Source organism: Panthera uncia, assembly GCF_023721935.1.
Source record: "Panthera uncia isolate 11264 chromosome C1 unlocalized genomic scaffold, Puncia_PCG_1.0 HiC_scaffold_4, whole genome shotgun sequence".
Lineage (NCBI taxonomy): Eukaryota > Metazoa > Chordata > Mammalia > Carnivora > Felidae > Panthera > Panthera uncia.
Genome location: NW_026057585.1, coordinates 3,313,583 through 3,337,778, shown reverse-complemented (window position 1 = coordinate 3,337,778; position 24,196 = coordinate 3,313,583). Strand labels below are relative to the sequence as shown.

At 46.7% G+C, this 24,196-nt stretch overlaps 1 protein-coding gene across 6 annotated transcripts in view; it reads left to right on the top strand.

The window, feature by feature from the left end:
• The window catches only part of BCL9 (BCL9 transcription coactivator), an 84,321-nt gene that overhangs the window by 48,117 nt on the left and 12,008 nt on the right, over positions 1 to 24,196 (top strand). For 3 of the 6 annotated variants that reach the window (XM_049616469.1, XM_049616472.1, XM_049616473.1), the window contains exons 2-5: positions 15,002 to 15,136; positions 17,240 to 17,331; positions 21,763 to 22,075; positions 23,289 to 23,605. In XM_049616469.1, coding sequence (XP_049472426.1) covers positions 22,023 to 22,075; positions 23,289 to 23,605 — 370 coding nt within the window. In that variant the 5' untranslated portion in view covers positions 15,002 to 15,136; positions 17,240 to 17,331; positions 21,763 to 22,022. Of the gene's footprint in view, positions 1 to 10,950; positions 11,147 to 15,001; positions 15,137 to 17,239; positions 17,332 to 21,753; positions 22,076 to 23,288; positions 23,606 to 24,196 lie in introns of those variants that run through there. The other 3 variants (XM_049616470.1, XM_049616474.1, XM_049616471.1) reach the window with 3 other exon arrangements.

Genomic DNA, 24,196 nt, shown 5'->3' with positions numbered 1-24,196 from the left:
AACGGCTGCTGGGTCATATGGTCAACTTACGTTTAACTTTTTAGGGAACTACCAAACTGTTTTTGAAGGTGGCGGCACCATTTTCCGTTTCCCCCAGCAACGTGCTGGGGTTACAGTGCCCCCCCCGCCCCGTTCTCGCAACACTTGATGTCGCCTGTCTTTTCTCTCATGGCTGCCCCTGGGTGACATGTAGTACGTCTCACTGTGGACCAGCGTCGGTTTTGAACTACGCGCCCCCCCTTTCTGACCACAGTGCTCCCCCCACCCCCACCAACCCCGCCACTTCCCCCCATTTTAGGCTAGAAACCAAACTGGAGCTCTTTTCCTTCCTCTTACGTTCACACGCTTCAGCAATGAGCTACTCTAGCCTTCCTCAGGTGGTGCCTTTTCATTCACCTTTATGTTACCCTCTCTGGGTCTGCATCACCTCACACCGAAATTTCTGCAGCCTTCCATCTGCTCTCCTGGCCCGCTGTGGGTCTACCTTCCTTCCTGGAGCTGCAGATTGTTAGAAGAGTAACATACAAAGGGTGTGCGTGGATGTGGAACCAGGGGAGCTGTGCCCTCGTCCAGGAATCGCACTTAACTGCCACATGACCTTGTATGAGTTCTGCAACTTATCTGAGCCCAGCCTCCTTCATTAAGTTATTTAACCTCTATGAGCCATGGTTTCTTCATGTGCGAGGTAAGATTGATAATAGAGCCTATCTCATAGGGTTGCCGTAAGCCAACCATACAATCCATGTAAAGCCCTCCGCACAGTGCCGGCGGTATGGGGAACTCGGTGCTGCCTAATATTATTACTTTAAATTTTTTTAATGTTTATTTATCTTTGAGAGAGAAAGAGACAGAGTGTGAGCAGGAGAGGGCAGAGAGAGCGGGAGACACAGAATCTGAAGTAGGCTCCAGGCTCTGAGTTGTCAGTACAGAGCCAGACGCGGGGCTCGAGCTCATGAACCATGAGATTATGACCTGAGCTGAAGTCAGACGCTTAACTGACTGAGCCACTCAGGTGCCCCGTAATATTATTATTTTAATTATTGTTATGACTATTATTATTATTATTCATTATGATGCAGGTTTCTTCCAAACCTATCACATGGCTATCATAAGGATCAGGTGTGGCTGCGAGTATGAAAAGGCTTTGAAGAATGCCATGCAAATTGCAGTAGTGTTATTTTTACCCAGTTTTTCCTGTGCTCAAGGAGGGAGGCAGGCAGGAAAAGCAGCGGGAACACAGGCTTTGCTGCTGGCCTAGTGTTTGAATCTGAACTGTGTGCTATTTAACAGCCGCGAGGCTTGGCCAAGTCATTCAACCTTACCATTTTTGATTTTCTCATCTGTAAAATGGGTATAACTATAAATCACATTCTGGATGATGCTGTAAGGAAGGTGTCTATTCCTTAAGCAGCGTTTGGTAAAGGGTGGCTTTTTCGTTTTTTTAACGGTGTTATCATTCGTGCATGCTTCACTATTGTGTTCTGTGTAATGAACTCCTACCCTAGTTATTCAGTTGCATTTGTCCCTGCACCCAACACCTGCTTTCACCTCAGAATGACTTGGGTTTTAATCTCAGCTCCCACTCGGGTTTCAATCTCAGCTCCCACTTAAACTACATGATTTTAGGATAGTGACTTATCTCTCAAAGTATCTGACCCCTCAACTGTAAAATGGGAACAATAGTTCATACTTTGTGGGGTCATTGTGTGTATTATAAGAGACGATATAAATATAGTCCTTAGACTATTGCCTGGCACATGCATATACCAAATACTAAGTAAAGGCAGCGGTCGTGTTGGCTTGTAATCACCATTAGTATTATCGTTTTCTGTCCACACATACACTGTTCTCCTTTCAGCCTCTTGCTTGGCTCCTTGTCTCTCCCTCCTGGGTCACTATCCCCACCTGGAACTGCTCAAATTCTATTCAAGGCCTAGTTCAACTTCTGGTGCTGCAGATGATTGCTCCAAACTCTACTCATTGTTTTCCACCCCGCCCCCCGCCCCCCACCAAAGTCGAGTTTGTTTCCTGTCTGTCATGTCTGTAACACAATTTAGGAATTAATTATTACTAAACTTTTTGTGTTTTCCCAACTGAACTGTAAGGTTCATGACAAGGACTATTTCTTCACCTTCTACTGAAATTCTCACTCGATTTAATTTGGCACTAAAATGCATATTAAGTGTTAATTTAACTTCTCATTGATAAACAATAACTAAGAAAGCAAACATGTAAAAGTCATTATGAAATTTTAAAACCAGGGTTTTTTTGAATCACCTTTTTTGATAGTGTTCTTCATTGATACGATTCAACTTTGATCCTGAGTGAAATTATTTATTCTGAAACACAGAGTAGAGAAAGTGGAGAGTCCCCAAGTCAAGGTCAGCATTGTCTGTTAAGTTAGTAAAGCTTGTTTTTACTGACACAAATGACCTTGTTTTTGTTTTCACTGTTACATCTTGGCATCTCTGTCCAATCTGACCCTTCCCCTAATCCCAGAGGACGTACTGCCTTCAGAAAGCCCTCTGAGCATCTCCTGGCTTTAATTTTTGGGAAGGTTCTCCAAACTCCAGAATTAGTTTTTCCTTTCTTCTCCACAACATTCCCTCCATACAGTTAACAGTTAAGGAGGGCAGAGGTCTGGCCAGATAAGTTATTAAAATAATTTGTTGTGTTACCCTTCCCAAGGGCTTGGGGAAGGGACATCTTAAATCCAAAGGTATGAATTTCTAATGGCAGAGTTTAAAGGAGTGTGTTAGGAGAGTTGACGAGATCCCAGTGAGGGAGATTTAAATGTGAGAATAAGTGAGGTATTGAGGAGGTAACCTTCTCAGTGCTCCTAAAATCTCCCCCTAAAGCCAGTCCCCTTGTGGATAATCCAGAGATGATGAAATGTAGTGATAACCAACATTTACTGGGGACTTACTATGTGCCAGGCACTAGTCCTACATGTCTACATGTGGGCGCTCATTTATTCTTCATGCTACCCTGTGAGGAAAATATTAGCATCGCTCTACTTTATGAAAGAAAAGACGAAACCCTAGAGAGGTTAAGTAATTTTTCTAAGATCACACAACTCTCTGATGGTGGAATTCAACGCCGGGCAGTCTGATGGAGGGGCCCTCTACCCAGAAATGGCTCTGCTGAATCTTCAGTCTCCCCTTACAAGCATTCTAGGAAATCAGAAGAGCCAACTTTATGAGCAAGACTTAGATACCATCATCATCATCGTCATCCTCGTGGCAGCAGACAAGGTGTGGTGCCATTGTGCGAGGGTGCTGCACAGAATGTGGAGAAGGCATTGATTTAGCCCCACTGCGGGTCTGAATCAACCTGCCTGCTGCCCCCTTTGGGTAGTCTCAAATGCCTCCACTTCCATGATGCATTTTTTGCTCATCTCACCCAGCCCCCAGATAATATATCTCCTCTGATTGCCATTTTACTTTTTGCCTCTGCTCTGCCACTTATTTATTACTTTCTATCTTGTATTGTGGTTATTTATATACACTGTCACACAGCTGAGCCGTTGCACATTGCTGAGTCCTTTGCTGGGCTGACTCCTACGCGTTCTTTGAGATTCTGCTCAGGTCTGGTTGCATTCCGTGACTCTCTTGTGTGGATTAGATGCCTCTCTTCTGTGTGCCCCGGACACCTGGTATTTATCCATTTCCTAGCATTTATTATACTTGATTATAAATGTTCACTTGTCAGTATTCTTAACTAGATTGATCCCAGGTACCAACATGAGGGGACTTGTCGTGTACTTACTTGAATCTTTGGTGCTTTGCACAACACCTGACACTTACTGAACCCTTCCCTCCCCCCTTTTTAAATGAATGAATCATCTGTATAAGTCTGATTAGACTTTGAGGACAAAATTTGATACCTGATTCATATTTGTGCGCCCCCCCCACCACCAAGATGCCCAGCACTTAGTAGCTGCTCAGTAAATATAGCAATGACTACATGATTGCAAAACACAGAGAGGTATATGATTTTGTTCTCCAGATATAGGGCAAGACCAGGAACTACCTTAAAAGGTACAGGGTGTTAAAAGTTTGCATATCCATGCTATGTTCTAAAACTGGAGATATAAACACCTTCTATAATGGATGAGAAGGAAAAGAACATTTCTTTTTCTTCATTTTGAAGTTACTTGGTTAGTAAACTGTAGTCCAACATTCCATCAAACCCAGGTCCAGATGACTCTAAAGGCAGTATTGTTCCTGTCACACACACCATTGAGATCTTAGGGTAGAGGGGCCCTAGTTGGGCCCAGAAGAACCAGTAGGGCTGAAGTAATCAGACAGGAATAGACACTGCATTAACTGTAATATATATAAACAAGTCTTTTAGGAAGACCTATCTGGAAGGAGCATGGAGAACTGACTGACAAGGGGAGAGGCTAGAGGCTGGAATGACTATTTGGAGGCTATTACAGCAGGCCCAAGTTGGGACCAGAAAACAAGAAATTGATTTAAGGAGGAATTTATGGACACTGGTGACTGAGAAGAGATAGATGGATGGAGATTTTGAGTCAGGGTTACGCCAAAGTTTTGAGCATGAGTTAAAGATAGTAAATTCAGAGGTAAGACTTAATTTTGAAAGATGGTGAGTTTGTTTTTTGATATGTTGAGTTGATTGTAGATAGGCAGGCTGAGTAGACAGAAATGGAGGATTTAAGCTCAAAGGCCCTAGGGTGTGTTGGTCCTCCGCAAAGGGGCAATGGCTGTAGTTAGAAGAGTGAGAGAGGCATCTTACGGAGACTTGGAGAGGGGAAAGATTAAAGAAGCAAGGACTTTAAGGAACATTCACAATTAGGAGACAAAAAGAGGAATTTAAATCAATAAAGGAGACAGACCTCTAGGTATCTATATGAAGGAAGTGAAATCACTGTCTCAAGAGACAGCTGCACCACTAATTACAATAGCCAAGACATGGAAATGATCTAAGTGTCCATCAACGGATGAATGGATTTAAAAATGTGTTATATATGTACAGTGGTGTATTATTCAGCCATAAAAAAGAAAGAACCCTGCCATTTGCAAAAACGTGTATGAAACTTGAGGGCATTATGCTGAGTAAAATAAGTCAGAGAAAGAGAAATACAGTATGATCTCATTTATATGCAGAATCTAAAAAAAACCCCAAACTTACAAGAACAGAACAGATTGGTGGTTACCAGAGGCAGGAAGTAGGGGGTCGGGGGGAAATGGGTGAAGGTGTTCAAAAGGTACAAACTTCCAGTTGTAAGATGAATCAGTTCTGGGAATGTAGTGACTATAGTCAACAATACTGTATATATTTGAAGTTGCTGAGAGAATAGATCTTAAAAGTTCTTATTACACACAAAAAAATTATAACTGTGAGGTGATGGATGGTAATTACTCATAGTGTGGTAATCATCTCACAGTACATACATACATCAAAGTATGTTATTGTATACCTTAAACTTATACAATGTTGTGTGTCAATTACATCTCAATAAAATTGGGGGTGTGGTGGGGGAGACAAAATCAAAATAACATTCTATCTTGCGGTTCAAACTATAAGAGATTCAGAAAGGAAATGATATTCATTGGATGCTTTGGGCGATTAGGTTTGGCCATGTTGAAGAGAATTCTAGTAGAACACTTGGGTTAATTATAGAGGAGGAAAATGGATGGTGAGAATGTAGGTTACCCTTTGGATAAATTGCGAATAAAAAGAAAAGGGAAGAAGAGTGTTGGAGTAAGAAAGATTTTACTGAGATACTAAGGCAAAGGCAAAGTAGATGGAAGAGAAATAACCAAGTAAAAAACTCCTTTAGAGGTGGGGTGAGATGACAAGGTAGGTCTTGCAATGTAGGAGGAGTAGTGGATAAAATTTGGGATAATTGTTGCAGGAAGTGTTATAGGAGGTGATGACGATACATGGAAGAATTGCTGAGTAAATAGTAACAAAGTTCAGTTGAAGCTCTATCGCCTAAATGTTGGCTGGGACCCACTTTCTCGGTTTTGTGGGTTTTTTTCTAATAATGTCTGGCAGCCCAGGAGTGGAAACAAACATCTTAGATTAGGCATTTTCACTATTGGAACAATGGGTGGCCAGGAACTCCAGAAAGGCATCGTGGCACATGAGAGCAACCTGGATGCAAACCATGGAGGTGTGGTCCAGTTGCAGTTCCAGAGAAGCCAGGGAGAGGGTGATTGTGGGAAGTGGGAGGCCTCCAGCTCGGAGGGTGGAAACCCAGGAGAAATAAAATAGGTGTATCTGAAGGGCAGCGTTTCTAGAGGTATGTCTGGGAGAAGAAAATGAAATGAAGTAGTAGAAATACTTAGAATTATTGCTGGGAAAGAGGTGAAGAACAAAATGAAACAGGAAATTAATGGCAATTGAAGAGGAAAAGGGTTGTGGGTCTATAATGGCAGATGTGAAGGACTGGAATGAAGATGAAGAGATTTGGGGAGACATGATTGGAGCACCTAAAACATCCCACGTGTTTCTTGTTAAGCTATGATGGACTGTGGTCCAAAGACTGGGGAAGAAGATCAGCATTTATATTTTATTTTTTAAATGTGTATTTATTTATTTTTGAGAGAGAGAGAGAGAGAGAGAGAGCGCACAAGCAGGGGTAGGGAAGAGAGAGAGAGGGAGAGAGAGAGAGATTCCCACGCAGGCTCCACACTGTCAGCAGGGCTGACTCAGGCCTGACTCAGGGCTGGATCCCCGAGTGAGATCATGACCTGAGCCCAAATCAAGAGACTGGGCACTTAACCGATTGAGCCACCCAGGCACTCTGAGGATCAGCATTTATATATCAGTCATTCGGGGCTCCGGAAGGAAATAGCAGTCTGAAAGTCACAAGGCTTGACCTTTAGATGGCAGACATGAGGTTAGGAGACACAACCACACAGGTCTGAGTACGAAAAACAAAAGGGAAACATCGATGGTAATTTTTCAAAGAATCTGAGCGTCACATCGCAGATCTGTCAGAGCTTTCACAGAGAGGATGCCTCTAATTCCCAGATTGTGGACAGCAGGTTTGTGGTGACAAAGAGCAAGACCCACACTCACATTCAAGTGCCAATGGCCCCAGGTGGAGTGGCCAGAAGGAAGGAGGTGGGAATATTGATTTCTTCCTTACAAAAGAGACACTTAGCCCTAAGTTTTCCCAGTAGGGATGAAGCTCTGAGACTCCCCATTGACTTAAATGGACTGGTGAAAGCTGGGTTAGGGAGATTTGATTCTCCTTCATGGGCACCCTAGCAAAGAAATTGCCTGCTGGGTATTTTATTACAGCATTGGGCAGTAGACTACAAAGGTTAAGACACCATTCCATCCTAACCCTTCATTTTCAGTCACAAATGACTCTCTTGGTAGTATTCCTTTGGGGTTGAAACTTGCCTGTTTTGGTTTGGACAATGGAGTAGATGAATCAGTAAGAAACAGTATAAACAGCAGGAAACTAGACAAACTGAGGGCTTTGACCAAGGGAAGAATTTGTTAGGGCCTCTGAAAGCCCTAGCACCAGCTGGCTGAGTGGGCTCAGGCTTTCTGAGTCTTACTTTCAACATCCCGAGGTAGAACTTCATGTTCTCTTCTACAATGATAAATATTAGTAGGAATGAACAATGCTTGGCAGTTAACAGTGCTGAAGAGTGTTGGACTTCAATTCTACTCCCTAAAAATGGGTATAATCTTGGCAAGTCATTAAACGTCTGTGTCTTAGAATTCACCTCTGTAAAACAGAAGGGGGTTCTTTCCAACCCTAAAATTTCAGTCTAAGTTTATCAAGAGCTGGGGGAACAAAAACATTTTGAAAGCGGAATTTATAGGTAAAAAAAAAAAAAAAAAGACGGGAGTCAAACTTAAATAAAAGATACTGTGAATAGTTGAAGAACTAACAGGCCAAATTTATACCATCCATGTTTACATCAGAGTCAGTGCTTTATCATCATTATGAGAAGCAAATTTCAAAAAGGAAACAACAACAACAACAAACCCAGGTCTCTTCGGTGTCAAAAGCCTCAATTTTTAACATTGTTAACCATTTGGATTAAAAATGATTTATCTTAGAATTTCAAGAGGAGCAGAAATAGTTTGAAGCTCTTATTTATAGGATGCTTTTAAAAATGATTCCATCATCATCCATTAGTATTTATGTACATACAGCATGCTAGATCTCTATACAGCAAAATAGAATTATTTCTCAAGTGAGATGGAAATGAATGGAAGTTAGAAAATTCAGAAGACAAAAATTCTAGTAAAATAAACTATTTGATAGAATAAATAATATTTTTAAATGCATTTCAATCCCATGTGCAATGCAGGTAATTTAACATTACTATGGAGACTCTAACCTTTCGATTTCATGACTTTTAGCACACGTTATTCTTAATATATTGCTCTGTTACCCTAGTGTTGCACATTTAGTATTCATTTACATTTTTCTTCTGGTTCAGTAAATAATTTGAATTTTGACACATGAAGTTGAGGGCGTAATGCCTAGTGAAACGGTTAAGACTTTTTTGTATGTATTATTGTTATAGTGAGCTTGACTTTGAATAGAAATGATCAGGCCTGGAACACCCCACCCAGGAGCTTATTTTAGTAATGGTTTTCTCTTACAGGTACCTTCTGTAAATCCCTTCTTTCCACCTACGTTTGCAATCCCAAATGTTTCTTGCGTATTCCTGGTTTTAGTTGTCTTTTCACAAGTGCATACCTTACTTTTCCCCCCTGTCTTCTTTTTATAGAGGTTCTCACCTACCTCCAAAACTTGACAGAAAAGCATTTTAATTGTTTCTCATTTGGAATCCTTCAATTGATCTTAGCTTTGTATTGTTGTTTTTTTTTTTTTAATTTTTTTTAACGTTTATTTATTTTTGAGACAGAGAGAGACAGAGCATGAACGGGGGAGGGTCAGAGAGAGGGGGAGACACAGAATCCGAAACAGGCTCCAGGCTCTGAGCTGTCAGCACAGAGCCTGACGCGGGGCTCGAACTCACGGACCATGATATCATGACCTGAGCCGAAGTCAGCCGCTTAACCGACTGAGCCCCCAGGCTCCCCAGCTTTGTATTGTTTAAATATACTATTGTCTTTTTTTCCTTATTTATATCCTTAGTCATAATGGAAGACAAAGAGAAAACATCTTGCTATGAAAAAACAGGTTTTCATAGGATCTAGGCTGGGGAGACACGGAATAGAAACTTACATGGCCACCCAAGACTTCTAAGTGGTTTCCAAAGCATCATTCAGGGTTCTCCTTTACAACCAGCACCATTAGTTAAAAGATTGCCCCAGGGTAGGTTTCCTACTTTGTAGACAGGGAAACTGACTACAGAATTAAGCATCCTGCTTAAAACTATGGGTGGTAGAAGCAAAACCAGAAGAAAATTTATCTATTTCTCTTGGCCATGTTGCCCCTCTTTCTTCAGGGAGACTAGGCAGTACATTGTAACATAGGCAGTCTTCACTTAACTGATTCAGAAAGGCTGTAGGGCCAGTGCACGAAGTTGCAGAGAAACATCTTAGACCAAGATTCTACAAAGCACAAATACAGAGATGTAACAACAGTGTGTTCCCGGGAGGACTGTGGAGTAGACGTGTCTGTAATAACAGTTGGTCACGGCAGCAACGAGGGCCACAAAGATAAAACAGGAGTAGCCTTAATCTGAGCTTTATTCAGCAACATGCGGTCACCAGGATGCCGTCATTTTTCCTTCTGAGAAAAAGTGCAATCTAAGGGGTTACCTTCCCACTCCACAGGGGACAGTGCCGGGATGCCTGGGCTTCGAGTCCTCCAAAGCACAGGCCTCCCGAAAAATCAGGGGAGCGATACTTCGATCAAAAAGCGGTTGTGAAGCCATTCGAGGATCTGGGCATTAAGTCCTCTAGGGCACCAGGTTGCGACGCGCGAGCGGGGCTGGGCTGGGCTGGGCTGGGCCGGACGTGGAAGGAGAGACCCGGCACCAGCCATCGTGTCTGCAGGACCCGGGCGAGAGTCGGCTTTGGAGAGGGTGGGGGAGAGTGCAACCCCAAGAGGGGCCTGCTCCCCTGGGAGGGGAGAAAGCAGGCAACCGCTAATGCAGTGCACAGATTGAGAGGTGAAAACGCGGGACCTGCGCTAGTGGCATCCTGGAGGTGTGAGGGGGTCGCCTTGAAGACTGACGACTAGGCCGGGACCAGGGCAGCAGGGAAGAGTGAGGGAAAGACCCCTTCCTTTGGCAGCTTCCAATTCGTTTCTGTCAAAGATGGCCAAATTCCACGCTGCCCTGCCCCCCTCCGTGCCTTTACTGGTCCCCTGGGGTTGCTCCCCGGTGCTGCAGCAGGCGGTGGGGAGGTCCGGGTGAGTGCGTGCGCGCGGAGGACGGCTCGGGGAAAGAAGAGACCCTCCCCGGCCGCACCTCCCACCCCACCGGCCCTTGGGGAGGTGCTTTCAGTTGAGAAACAGGGCTCTGCCGCTTTAAGGTGGGGAGTAGGCGTCACCTCTGGCCGGGTGACGAACCGGGGCGGGGACCCCATGGGCGTGCCCATGCAAAACAGGAGGTGGTGCTGGCGGTGGGCGGTCCCATAGTAAAATGTTCCGGGGAGGGGCGGGGTCGAGGAGGCGAGGCTACTTGGGGGGCGGGGCGCTGGGGGCGGTGCCTCTCCGGGAAGGCCGGGGAAGGGGAGGAGGAAGCGGCCGGGTTGGTACCATCGCGCGCGTTCCGGGAGGGGGAACAAGTGACATTCCCTTGGAGGGGGGCGGGCCCTTCCCGGCGGCGGGCCCAGCGCCGAGGCGGGGAGGGGCAGTCCCCAGTCCCCCGCCGGGCGGGACGCCGGGGCCGGGGGAGGGGGCACTTCTCCGCTCGCGTCCGAGGCGGGGCCGGCGGTACCTTTCGTGGCGCGGTGCGGCTGGGGGAGGGCCGAGGGGAGGGGGAAGGGGCGGGACCGGGAGGGGGGAGCCGGAAAGGGGGAGGCGCCGGCGGACAATGGAGCCTATGTGTGCCTGCGGGAGTGGGACGGCGCCGCCGCCGCCGCTGCCGCCGCCGGGGGGAGACGCTGCGCCGCCGCTGCCGCTGGCCCCGGCCCCGGCCCCCCGGGGCTGAGAGCCGCCCCGGACCGAAACCTCCTCCCCTACTCCGCTCCTCCTCTCCCCTCCCCCACTCCCGCCTCGGGGGTAAGTGGCACCTCGGGGGGGAGGGGGAGGGGAAGGGCTGGAGTCGGGGGTGTGGGGGGGCCGGGTCCGCGTGTTTTGAGCCGGTTTGGGGGCAGGGGTGGCCACAGCCGCGAAGAGCCGTAGGGGTTGGGGGGGAGGGGAGAAAAGGGGCGGGGGTCGAGGTTGCGGATTTAGTGAGTTGAGTCTGGAGAAACCTGTGGGGGAGGAGGGGGGACGTCCTTTGCCCACCGCTCACTGAGCAGTGGGAAGAGACCGCGGCATCTCTCGATTTTTTAGAGGTTGTGTCCCAAGCAGTGCTTGGAGAGGCTGAACGAGGAGATGGGACGGTCCCAAGGTCCGGGGATGGAGGGGCTTTGGAGGGGGGAGATGGAGAGCTAAATAAGGGAATTCGGGTTGAGTTTGGTGGGGTCTGTAAGACCCCGGAGGTGGATAGAGAGGTAAAGGGGACTTTGCAGGCCAGTGACTTGTTGAAGGGTGAGGGGAAGTGAAAGCTAAGAAGCATGTATGAGTAGTAAAGGGCTCCAGTAGGTGAGGTGGTGATGTCTAGGTCACTGAGTCATTGTGGGGGTCGTGGACACAACAGTGATTTCCAAAGTGGAGCCCTAGCCATTGACCTTTGAAAGTTGCAAAGACTATTAAGATGTCACTGGTTAGTGTTGGGTGAGCCTGGTGAAATGGAGATATCCTAAGGAGAACAACAGCAGGGTTGGTTATTATGTTCAGAGGGAAGGGCCAGAGGCCTGTAATATTGTCGCTGGGGACCTTACCTGGTGGCTCCCAAGCCTGAAGGAGGAGGCCTCAAATCTGTCCTCCAAGGGCCCCCTGGTCTGTGATAGAGAAGAAGGACTTAGAGCCTAAATTCTAGTCCAGTTAGGGACGAATAAAGTTACTGGACAAGGTAGAGAAATAGGCATAAGTATCTCTTGGTGGAGAGAGACTCTAAGGTGGGATGGAATTGGTGCAAAGTTAGTCTTTGGTTAAGGCAAACATGGATTGCTCCCTGGCCGTGACTTCAGTGGGAAAGTGATTTGGTGGCTGTGTAAAGAGATACATTTTGATCAGTGATGTGTGGTGGATAACTAGCATTTGAAATATTCGAGAATTAAGTGTTCGTTCTTAGACCAGAGATTTGGACTCTTGTGCACAGAGCACAAAATGATGAGTCCGAAGTAGCAGGTAGGAAGGATGAGTAGTAAAATAGTTGAGAGGTAGGGCCTGGGAGGGGCAAAAGGTTATGGGTGGGTAACAGTCATGTGTGAGTTTGACTCTGCATGGAGATTTTGCAGCATGATTGCCCTGTTGATTTTGGTTTTTTGTCTTGGTACTAGTGGTTTGGGATTTTAGCAAGAGATTAATGCTACTGTGAATAACGTTTTGGTCCTAAGTACAAATGTAAGAAAGACATGCTTACTAACTATGGAAAAAAGACCCAAGCTATTAAAGACAGAGATGAGTTCATGAAAGGACAAGTTAGATGATGTAAGGATGCTTTGAAGAATGAGGATTCCAGTAATAGGTGGTTTGAATAAAAAAAGAAAATCTAGGGGCGCCTGGGTGGCGCAGTCGGTTGAGCGTCCGACTTCAGCCAGGTCACGATCTCGCGGTCCGTGAGTTCGAGCCCCGCATCAGGCTCTGGGCTGATGGCTCGGAGCCTGGAGCCTGTCTGGGCTGATGGCTCGGAGCCTGGAGCCTGTTTCCGATTCTTTGTCTCCCTCTCTCTCTGCCCCTCCCCTGTTCATGCTCTGTCTCTCTCTGTCCCAAAAATAAATAAAAAACGTTGGGAAAAAAAAAAAAAAAGAAAATCTAAGGCAAAGTTGGGGCTGGGGTGACATCTCACAGTTTTAGGACCTAGGGTCTATAACTGAACGATTATAATGCTATTTTGTAGTAACAGTGTTGAATGTTAGATGATAATAGTTCCACAAGATATGGTAGGTTGGTAAGGAGGTCATTGACTAAAAGGTGAAGGAACGATTCCACACTGGTCTCTTCTTAGAAGGCAAGTTGTATGTAACTTGGCTTTTGAGCTCAGGATCCCTGACCTCGATTTTTAGATGACTAACATAGGTGAAAAAGTACTTATGCACATTAGAATTTGTTCTATGGGATATTTGCCCCATAGCCTTCAGAAGTGTCTGCTGCTGTGAATCAAAAGAAAATGCTCTCTGGCTTATAGGGGGGAAAACGTACAGAGGTTTCACAAGCATTATAACCAACTAAATTATTTGATCATGGTGACTTGGGATGGTGGTTAGAGCCATGAACTTGGAATCAGGAAGCTGGCTTCCCATTGACTTCTGTGACTTTGAACTAATCTCTCATATTTATTCTCCAGTTTTCCCATTGATGAAGTGGGGATCCCACTGCCCTGACCACTCATAACACATTGCATTGCTTAACAAGTGAATGCCTATCTGTAAACTGCTTTGAACACTTCTGAGAATGAGAGATGATGTAGCCCAACTTTTTTCTCACTTCTAAAAGACTGCTCTCTCAGGAACAGACCACTTTCAGCTTTTGTAACAATCATGGCAGCATAGTTGATCAAGGAACAAAAAGGAGTACCTTATGCATCTGTCTTGTTCTATCATCTGGGTTTTGGTTTCCTACTGATTTTTTGAAAGGTGATACCTCTTCTCCATTTACGAGGAAGTTAGAGTGATGACAATCGGAGAATGTAAGGAGAGGTCCCCATGCAGAGTAGGAATGTACATGCTGTGAATGCTCACCTAGACTGATGCCTGCCCTAAATTTGTGTGATCTTGGACATGTTACTTGGCTTCATGGTGCCTTAATTTTCTTCAACTATGAAATATTGTTGGTGGAATAACCCACTTGTCCGTCTACCTTGGTTGACTGCGCTGTGAGAGTCTATAGAAACTTTTATTTGTCCCAGAACAACTTTATTTGTTCCTAACCTCCTATGTCACACATACACCTTTGGCAGGCTAATGAAATATAGGACCTCTTTTGGGAACTGTGTTTTTAAAATGCATAAAATGAAACACATGGACTTACAAATGACATGGAAACAGTTATCAAAATGTTAATCAGTTATGATATAGTAATACATATGCTTCTTTCTAACACATTAAATAACAAAATGTAGCTGCAGGTCTCACCATACTGTAATTTTGAACTAGTGATGAGTAAATATTGTGTTGAAGTATCTGCAGCAAGTATAATGTGACATGAAAATGTCCTGTGGTTTGTCTTGGTGACAGTCACAGGGTTGCTAATACTATCACGGGTCGTTAGCTCCCTTCACAATTGAAGGCAGTGCTGACTTTTGCTGAAGAGGTGAGTGAGTACAAACGAAGATGGACGTTTCCCCCCAGTAAGTCCACAGCTGCCACCAAGTCTCTCCACAGACCCCATGTGAGGCAGTGGGTCCCAGGTTAAGGGCTCCTGCCCTAGACCAGCTGATTTTTGAAAATTAAATGATCTTATGGCCACTCGCGGTTAAAGCTTTGCAGTATTTTTTTCAACATCTCCATCATGCCAAATCCAAGAGCGTAAAGAAGGTATGAAGTAAAAGTTTGTTTTGCAGCCTGTTGGTGACTATTCTTGGTTGTGGAGAAAAGTAAAAACGATGATTAGCATTAGGCTTTCACATCTGGCGGATTTTGTTTTGCGAAACAGCCCCGTCTTCAGGGGGGCGGATTTGGGCTGTGCTGCTCCGTCTCCTTGCGTTTTGAGTTTTAGTGGTTTGCCTTCATTCTCCATTTTTGACCTAATTATTTTCTCACTACTCCTTCCAAATACTCTGTTGGCCACAGAGCATTGGGGAATGGGTGGTTTTCTTTGCAGTTGGTGTGAATTGGGGTATGAACTTCTCCATTCTCGTCCCTGTAGGACTCAATGTGGGACTAGCTGGTGTCACTCCACTTTGACCTAAAAATTCCCTTCTGTTTGGGAGGCAGAGCTCATTCTTGGAAAGTTCTTCCGTGTCCCAATGTAGAAGAGAGAGCAGATCGGACATCTCGAAAGGTAAAGAACCTGATGATGAACATGTAACTTCTGCGATTCACTCTGAGTATTTTAGAGTTTTGTTTCTGTTTCTGTAGGGTCTCTTATGCCTTCCACTTGTTCATTATTGTAACAGTTCCCAAGGCAAAGGTCATCAAGTCAAATGCAAGTCTAAACTGTAAGTGTAGTCACCTTATACTTTCCTGTGAGCAGGGACCTCTGCAATTGCTCACCTCATGGGAAGGGCAGGTGGGAAGACGTTAAACAGGTGTTTAGCGTGTCTTCATTGGTCTGTGTACATACAAGCCAAAGGTAGCAAAACTTCAGCCCCAAGCTCATTATAATCCTTGGATCACTCAGTATTTATTGAGTTTCTCTTGGGCATCGGGTGCTGAGATGATGACCCTTTTTCTCAGGGGGCTCTGTGTCTCCACATAACAGGGATACAGTTTATAAGGTGTAATAGTGTTGTGACTATGACGCTGAAGGGCCACAGAGGACATGCCTAGGGATAGCTGGGAATCAAGGAGAATTTCACAAAGAAGGGACATCTGTGCTGACATTTTACTTTGGGTGGCCGTCATTCCAAATGATAGTTGAAGTTCCTTTTTGAATGTTTACATTTTGCCAAGACTCTTTAGTTTGGTAGAAATGTTTATTTGCTTGCCTAAGGTTTGTTGGCCTGCAGGGCACTAGAGGCATTTTGACCCTTCGAGTATGAAAACACAACGTTAGTATTTTGTGTGGACCAAGATTTTCTGCACATGCCTATCGCCTAGTTGTCTTTCCCCCACATGTTGGAGAGAGAGTGGTTCTTCCTGTTGTGTACTCTTTCTGCAAGGAAGCCTGTTAGGAGTTGGCATGCCAGAAGTCAAGAATGAGCTAGGAATGGAATCCTGCGGCCTTTTCGTTCCACATTCTAAGTTTGATACTCTGCCTTTTATGGAGCAGTGGTCATAGTGTAGAAATGAAATTTGTTAAACATGACATAGTTGTAATAAACTTGACTTCTTAGAGCAGGAAAGTAGGAAAGGATCATTGGAGGAATGGAAATTGGAATTGTAGAGGTGGTTCTGAGCTTGGTCAGATTAACTTGTGAATTTCTTTACAACACTGTGACCACCTTGTAGAGTCTCCTTTTAAAGATTCCGAGGTAGTGTGGCCTTAGAACAGTCTGGAACTTGGTTCTTCCTTGCAATTTCAGAACTATAAAATCTGGGCAAAGGGGGGAGGCTCAGGGTTCTAATTCTGTTTTACAAGGACTCACACTGGAAATTGTCCTGCTCGACCAGTAGCTTGTTTTATTGACTTACCTAGCTCAAGTCAATGTAGCCTTGTGCCACAGTAGGCACTCAGTCAGAGGAAATCATCTGGCCAGGTCGTTTGGCCCCAAGTTCTCCCGAAAGTATGTGAACCGTGCTTGCTGAATGCTTGTGATGCAGAACCCGGTTGAGAAGGGGGAGGACTGTGCTGCATCGCTCTGTGCCTTTGGCATCATGTCTCCAGTTGTGTGTCTCCCGCCTTCCCAGCCAGCTCTCACTTCTCCCTAATAACAAGGACTGGACAGAAGCAAAAATGGGAGGGGTGTTTTTCTCCTACCAAATGCCCAGAAATTTAAAAAATAGAAACATTGATTTTATTTGCTCTTAGTATTTCACCAGTTGCTGAAAATAAAACGTGCAGTTGGGGAAGAGGCAGAGTCCCAAGGCCTAGGGCCTTGAGATGTCTGCAGATTGGATAACACACTCTTTAAAAAATTGGAAGTTGATTCCCTTTACCTGGGAGGTGACAACAGCCTCTCAATCTAGTATTCTAGAATAAATAGGAAATCTGTTCTTCTCTTAAGGTGTTCAGTGACAACGCGATATAGTGGATTTTTTTAAAAAATCCATTTAGGGGCGCCTGGGTGGCTCAGTCAGTTAGCGTCTGACTTCGGCTCAGGTCATGATCTCACAGTTTGTGAGTTCGAGCCCCATGTCGAGCCTGTTTCGGATTCTGTGTCTCCCTCTCTCTCTGCCCCTCCCCAACTTGTGCTCTGTCTCTCGCTCTCAGAAATAAATAAATGTAAAAAAAAAAATTTTTTTTAAATCCATTTAGAAGTTTTTCTTCTTCATCCTCATCCAGGTGAGGGTCACCTTTGAGAAAGGGGTTCCCGGACTCCCCCAGCTCCTCACCTCCAGGATGAGCACTGCGGTATCGTGACCCTTGGGGTTTCGGTGAGTAGCCTGATGGATGGTGGCACTAGAGAACCTGGCTGGCTTAGAAAGATGATCTTGGGGAAGAACTTCGGCTTTTGTTCAACAGATATTTTTTGAGCAGACACCTCATGCTGGGTGCTGTAGTAAGCGCTGGGAACACAGAGGTGACCAAACAAATCACCCTTGACCCCTGCCTTCCCTTCCTGAAGAAGAAATCCCGAAGCCGAGATTTCAGGCATTCGGCAAAAATATTCAGACTCCATACGGAGGGTTGTGGTGAGGGAGAGACGTGTCGGGAATGACTCCCGTGTTTCCGGCAAGAACCGACCGGGTGGACGAAAGTGCCATTGACCACAGTGTGGAAGACTGAGGGGCAGGTGCGTCGGGGAGGGATGAAGAGTTCCTCTCCCATCTAGGGAGACGTCAAGGTGGTGGCTGCGTGTGCAGGTCTGTGGGGTGCCAGCTGAGCTGGAGATGGGAAATTGGGAGTCACTGGCTCCGAGAGAGCTTACAGAGTGGGGAGAGAAGAGTGCCGAGGAGCTCTGAGGAGCTCTGAGTCGTAGAGGCTGAGTGGAGAAGGGGCTGGCACAGGGCGCAGGTGGAGAGCGACTGGGGAGGCAGGAGGGAAACCAGGGAAGTGTGGCGGCCTGGCAACCGAGAGGGGAGAGTTCCAAGAAGGAGGTGATCAGCTGGCAGACTAAGAGGTGGAGTCCGATGAGGTTACAAAAGTGGCCAGTGGTGACCTTAAGCAAAACAGTGGTTTCTGTGATCCGGGTGGGGGTGGGGGGTGGAAGTCAGTTTAAAATGGTTAAAGGGTGAACGGCAAGTAAGGAAGGGAAAACCACGTGTCTTGTCAACTCTGTGGAGAGACTTGGCTCTGAGAGGGACTAAGAACATGCTTTGTTTTTCTGTAATTTTTTGGTCTCTGTTCAACGCTGGAAGACATACCACGCACGTGTCTGCGTGGTGGCTGGAAGCACGCAGCAGATAGCGGGGAAGACCCGAGGAGAGAGAGAGAGAGAGAGAGAGAGAGCGTGCTCGTGGAAAGCTGGAAGGGATGGGGTCTAGACCGCCTGTGGCGGGACTGACCTTTGAGGAAAAGTGGGCTATTTTCTCTGTTTCGATGATAGAGAAGAAGGAGGAGGTGGGTACCGTGAAAACAGGTTTGCAGACTTGGTGGTGAGGACGACGTCACGTCCTGCCTGGTGACTTCTTTTCTCCTTGTTAAGTCCTGGGCAGGACCGTGCCCTGAGAGAGGGGAGGGCGGGGTGGAAGGGGACACTTGGAGAGGAACAAGATATGAAATGCCATTGGGCAGGATAAGCGAGTGAGCTGGCTAGACAGTGATGGTTGCCGTAGTACCAGTTAACCCAGAGGCTGATACTGTGCCGCCAAGCACTGTCTTCTGGGCGCTAGCTCACCTTGTCCACCAAGTCCCCATCTTGACAGTGATGAAGAGCACAGCCGGGGGCCTGGCCGAATGCCAGCTCTCCCACTTACTAGAGTATGACTAACTCGCATATGACTAACTCACGTATGACCCAACTCGCTCCGGCGAACAGCTAAACGTTTCAGAGCCTCAGTTTCCTCACCTCTCAAAAAGGTGGGGGTACCTGCCTCCCGGCGCTGTGGTCAGTGACTTAATATGTACAGGCCTTGCCTGAAAGAGTGCCTGATACCTTGTTAGGAAGAATTTTAAATATGAGCTAAGAAGAAAAGGGAGAAGCATTGAGTGAATAGATCTTCAAGTTGGAAGCCTGAGTTCTATTGGAGGAAAAAGTCTCTCTGTGGCTGTAATGAATCATCTTCTGTGGAAGACCTTTTCCAGTCCTTAAAATGACAGCTGAGCACCAGCCTGCAAATGTAGGCACCAAAGAGCCAAATTGTAGTCTTTGGAACTATATGATGAGACACTTGGTGGATTCTTTTGCCGGGCTAAGGCTAGGGTGACTGACTTCAGCTACTCCCCTGGCTCATCCAGGGGTTTTGAAAACCCGGGATTTTGTTCCCCGTCAGTCAGGGAGTCCACATGCCTGCTTCAGCCTTCGTGCTGTCTCTCCGCCCATAAGGTCATGGTGAGGAGGTGAAGAGTAGGGTCGATGAAGAGTAGGGTCGGGGAGAACCGATTGCAAACCTGGGAAGAAGCCCTGCACACCGTTCACATGTGCTCCCTCCATTCACCTGTAAAATGCCCATCCATCAAGGCTGAGAAACATGTGAGAATAAGAAACTGTCTTTAGGAGTACTTTGAAGATAAAAGTGTTGTGTGCTCACAGTATTATTATCAGAAATCATCTTTGCTACCAGTTCATCAGAAATGCCTGGCAGACTGGGGCACCTGGGTGGCTCAGTCGGTTAAGCGACTTCGGCTCAGGTCATGATCTTGCAGTTCCGGAGTTCGAGCCCCGCATCAGGCTCTGTGCTGACAGCTCAGAGCCTGGAACCTGCTTCGGATCCTGTTGTCTCCCTCTCTTTCTGCCTCTCCCCTACTTACACTCTGTTTCTCTCTTTCAAACATAAATCAACATTTAAAAAAAATATTTTTTTAAAGATAGGCCTGGCAGATTGAGGCGATTTGATATTTGTAATATGTTTTGAGTTCCTTTGGAGAAAGTGTACCACAAATGCCAGGTGTTTCTGTTCTGGGAGAAGCAGACGGAGTATGTCACTGAGGGTCCGATCACATCTTAGTACATCATGCTGAGTATTATAGACAAGCCAAAGAACTTGAAAACAAGATTCTTGTCTTCAAAGAACATAGTCTTTCTTCATAAGGAGATAAAACATACACATAGGACTATTCAGTATGACATATGATTGAGTGCTAGAATGTGTGATGCAGACAGAAAGTACCAGAAGTTACAGAAGGGGACTATTTGGTGGGAACCACTTTTCTGTTCCTGAGGTAAATGTTTTCTGATGGCTTTGTCCATGCAAGATTCAGTAGCTACTTGTATATTACCAGGGATTCCTGATGTTTAGTGAGAGGTTACAAAATGGTTTATGATTATGTATGTCAGACTTGACAACCACGATCAATTTTATAGTTCAGACTGAAAAAAAGAAAAAGCTGAAGGTGGTGGGGGCTAAAAGTACAACCTTAAATACCATCAAGACCAAAATGTTTTTTTGGGATGTTTTTCCCCCCGAGGTCGGCATAGAAAACATTCCATACCATTTTCTTCTAGTTGTTTTTCCTGACTTCATCATTTAAAAAGAAAAAAAAAAAAAAAAGTAATTGTGTGCACTGAGAACTTCCATAAATTCCTTTTAGCGTCTCAGGTAAAATGCTGGGACTATTGCAGATTTCCAAAGGAAGACATGGATGTTTAACCCTTGACCGTGATCAGACTCGGCGCCAAAACCTGTAACAACTCCCAATCTCCAGTCCGGTTCTGGAGTCCCACAAAGTGTGTGTAAGCGGTAACACCTGAGCTACTTCTGGCTCCCTGTGATTCTTCAGCCACGAGTCCCGCATCTTACATCCTTCTATCTCAGTCCCGGGCCCCTTTGCCAAGCTATCAGAAGTCCCGCCAAGCTATCAGAAGAGAGTAGAGGGGACAGCGGTTACCAGAAAACCATATTGGAACTGCCCTGGAAGGATTAGTGACTGAAAGTGGGTTTTGGTTGTCCCTGAACTAGTCCAGGCGTCCTGAAGTAAAGGGCGTTCTCATTTGCTCTCTGGCTAGGTTTGGGAATATTTTCTTGACCTTTATGCTTCAAATTAGCCTTGCAAATTGGCTCAAAAACTATCTTAGCTTCCAAAGATGTTCTTTTACCTTCAATATGATGGATCATTCCCATGCTTAGCCATGCCTACTGTCCCTGTCATTAAACAGCGAGAACTCCAGACACATCCTTGGCATAATTTAATAGAAAGATCGTGGAAGTCAGGGGGCAGAACTGATTGTATTTGGTATTGGCTCAGCAGCCGATCTCAGAAGGACCTCCTCCAATGTCTCCCCACCCTGAGGCCCCGAGAATATAAACAGAGATTAATTTGTTTCGTGGTTTGACATCGGGATGGGTTTGCTACATTTCAGTGCCGTTGTCTGCCATCAGAGGCGAAACACCGGATAGTTGCTATGGATTTGGGAGTACCCTGTGGTTTCAAAGCATTGTTTTGAAAAGAGCAGATAAACCTGCGTTTTGGGCGGGTTTGTATCTGGAAGTGGAGAAATGTAAGGGAGAATATATGGCTGAAGATGAAATGTTTTTCTCGTGTGCTTGCCGACGCCCGGTACATGATACTTGGTGGGAGGCCCGTGTGCTTGGCAGAGAGTCCTGTCACTCTCTAGCTGCCTTCTCGCCAGAGCATGAACACCGCTCCCCCTTTGGCCCTGTTGGAAGCCGAGGAGTGATGTAGCCGCCGCGTCTAGTTGGCTAGACTGTAACCTTGATCCTGTTGTAAGGGTGTTTTATGTCTTTCTGGGTGGCCTTTTCCCATAGTGTGCCCTGGAGATGCGAGATTTTCCTTTGGCAGCAGGAGGCACACACCCAGAGGATGCCGGAGCTGCAAGGGGAAAGGACCCACTTCCACAGCAGAGAAAAGCAAAGAGGAAAAAGGCATACAGGTGGCCAGCGCTGAGGGCCGCGCCCAGCAAGCCGCCGGCCGCCGCCACTGCCCTCAGCAGCTGTCTGTGCTGCAGCCCGAGAGGAACTCGGTGAGCCCGTCCCTGTTTGTGACTGCACGCTCAGGATTTCAATCAATGCATTCCAGTAACCCCAAAGTGAGGAACTCTCCATCAGGAAACACACAGAGGTAAGGGCTAGAGCCCGCCCGGCTGCCCCCTGGGGGTGTCGCAGGTGGACCATGAACACTCCTTGAGGGAACGGTGTGTTTGGATTGGACGCAGATGAGACTCGAGTGGGGAAAAGAGGAGAAAACAGAATAATAAACGGGCTATAGTACCATCGGGCTTTCTGTTAGAGACGTCAGTTGGTGTTCTTCCGCCCATTGTTCTCCGACCGCGCCTCTCCACCCCCGCCCCCTCCCCAAAGCGCAAAGGAGAGGACCTTAGAGTTCACCCAGCACCATGTGCTAACCTTGGCGAGTGAGGAAGCCGAGGTCTGGAATGGTGAGGAGGCCTGAGATCCTAGGACTAAAACACCAGCCCTGGACTGGACTCCCGCTGTGAAGCTTTCTCCTCTGTTCCACAGTACTTAAATTGAAACTTTTTTCTCTTTGTTTTGAGAGAGAGACAGAGAGAGCACAAGCAGGGGAGAGGCAGAGAGAGGGGGGGCGGGATCCGAGAGGGAATCCCAAGCAGGCTCCACACTGTCAGCACAGAGCCCGACACGGGGCTCGACCCACCAACTGTGAGATCGTGACCTGAGCCGAAAGCGAGAGTCGGACACTCAACTGACTGAGCCACCCGGGGGCCCCTTAAATGGATATTTGAAAGAACTTTTTCCACATCCCTTGGGGCACTGGTTAGCATATCTGCTCTGGCGTGCGATACTGCTTGTTTGAGGGACTCGTGTCTGGCAAGGTTTCCCTAACCTGCCATTCAGCAGCGGGTTTCCTCGTGTACTCTCCGGGTCTTGCTCGTATTTTCCAGCAGGGAAGCTAGGCTCTCGTTACAGCTGTTCCTTGTCATCAGCCAGGGGGTGGGTAGTATTTTAATCTTAACGATGCCTGTTTGTTTACTCTGAGCTAGTCTTAGTGTGAGAGTCACTTCTCTATGTACATAGAAACCATTGTCCTTTATTGACAGAAGCCCTAGAGATGGGTCCCCATGTGACTCTAGGGTTCCTGAGACCTGGCAGGCCACTCTGCCTGACCCTCCTCTCAGTCGATAGCTCCGAGATGAGAGTGGGGTTGGAGGGGGTGAGGAAGGAGCCGAGGTGAAAGGTGGGGTAGTTACTTAGTCCTCTGTGTCTCCTTGACCTGCTCCTAGAAACTGCTTCTTCCTGATTTGGGCTGCCCAGCTGTATCCGGCATCTGATCTCTCTTTATTATTTGTCTCTTTTAGTAGCCCTAAGTCAAAGCAGGAGGTGATGGTCCGTCCCCCTACAGTGATGTCCCCATCTGGAAACCCCCAGCTGGATTCCAAATTCTCCAATCAGGGTAAACAGGGGGGCTCAGCCAGCCAATCCCAGCCATCCCCCTGTGACTCCAAGAGTGGGGGCCATACCCCTAAAGCACCCCCTGGCCCAGGTGGGAGCATGGGGCTGAAGAATGGGGCTGGAAATGGTGCCAAGGGCAAGGGGAAAAGGGAGCGAAGTATTTCCGCCGACTCCTTTGATCAGAGAGATCCTGGGACTCCAAACGATGACTCTGACATTAAAGGTATGTCTATAAGATCTTTGAGACTCAGAGGGAAGTAGGTATTCCCGAGGGAAGGCCTCCGCCATTGCTGGATGCCGGAGAGCCTAATAGCAGCCGAGTGGGGAGAGTAGGTATCAGACTCAGGTGTTGTCACGGCTTATTAAGAGGGAACCATTTCTTCTCATTTTCCTGCTCACTGAAGAGCAGTGTGGAACCACTTTGTTGAGGAGCTCTTGCTCTTGATGATGCAGGTGTTGTGGGGGTTACAGTAGGACGTTCTGTGGTCCTAACCACGTTCTTATGGATGTGTCTGGCCTCCGTGCTATTTATACTCCAGAATCAAACCAGCAGCTCCAGCCTGTCGACCCCAGTGGCCCGCACTTGAGCAGTTTTCCTGGCGTCCCTTCCTTTTCTCTGTCAGATTCACCCTCTAAGACGTGGGTTTTGTGCTCTCTGGCTCCCACCTTGCCAGCATTGTAGGCACGAGGGTTAGCGCTGGCACTAGTGTGGGTTTGTCCCGGCTGATTTCAGTGTGGCAGGATGAGTGGCTACGTTGGGGGAGACATAGGGGAGGCCCCACAGTGGAGCCAGCCAGGAGGAATGTGGGACCAA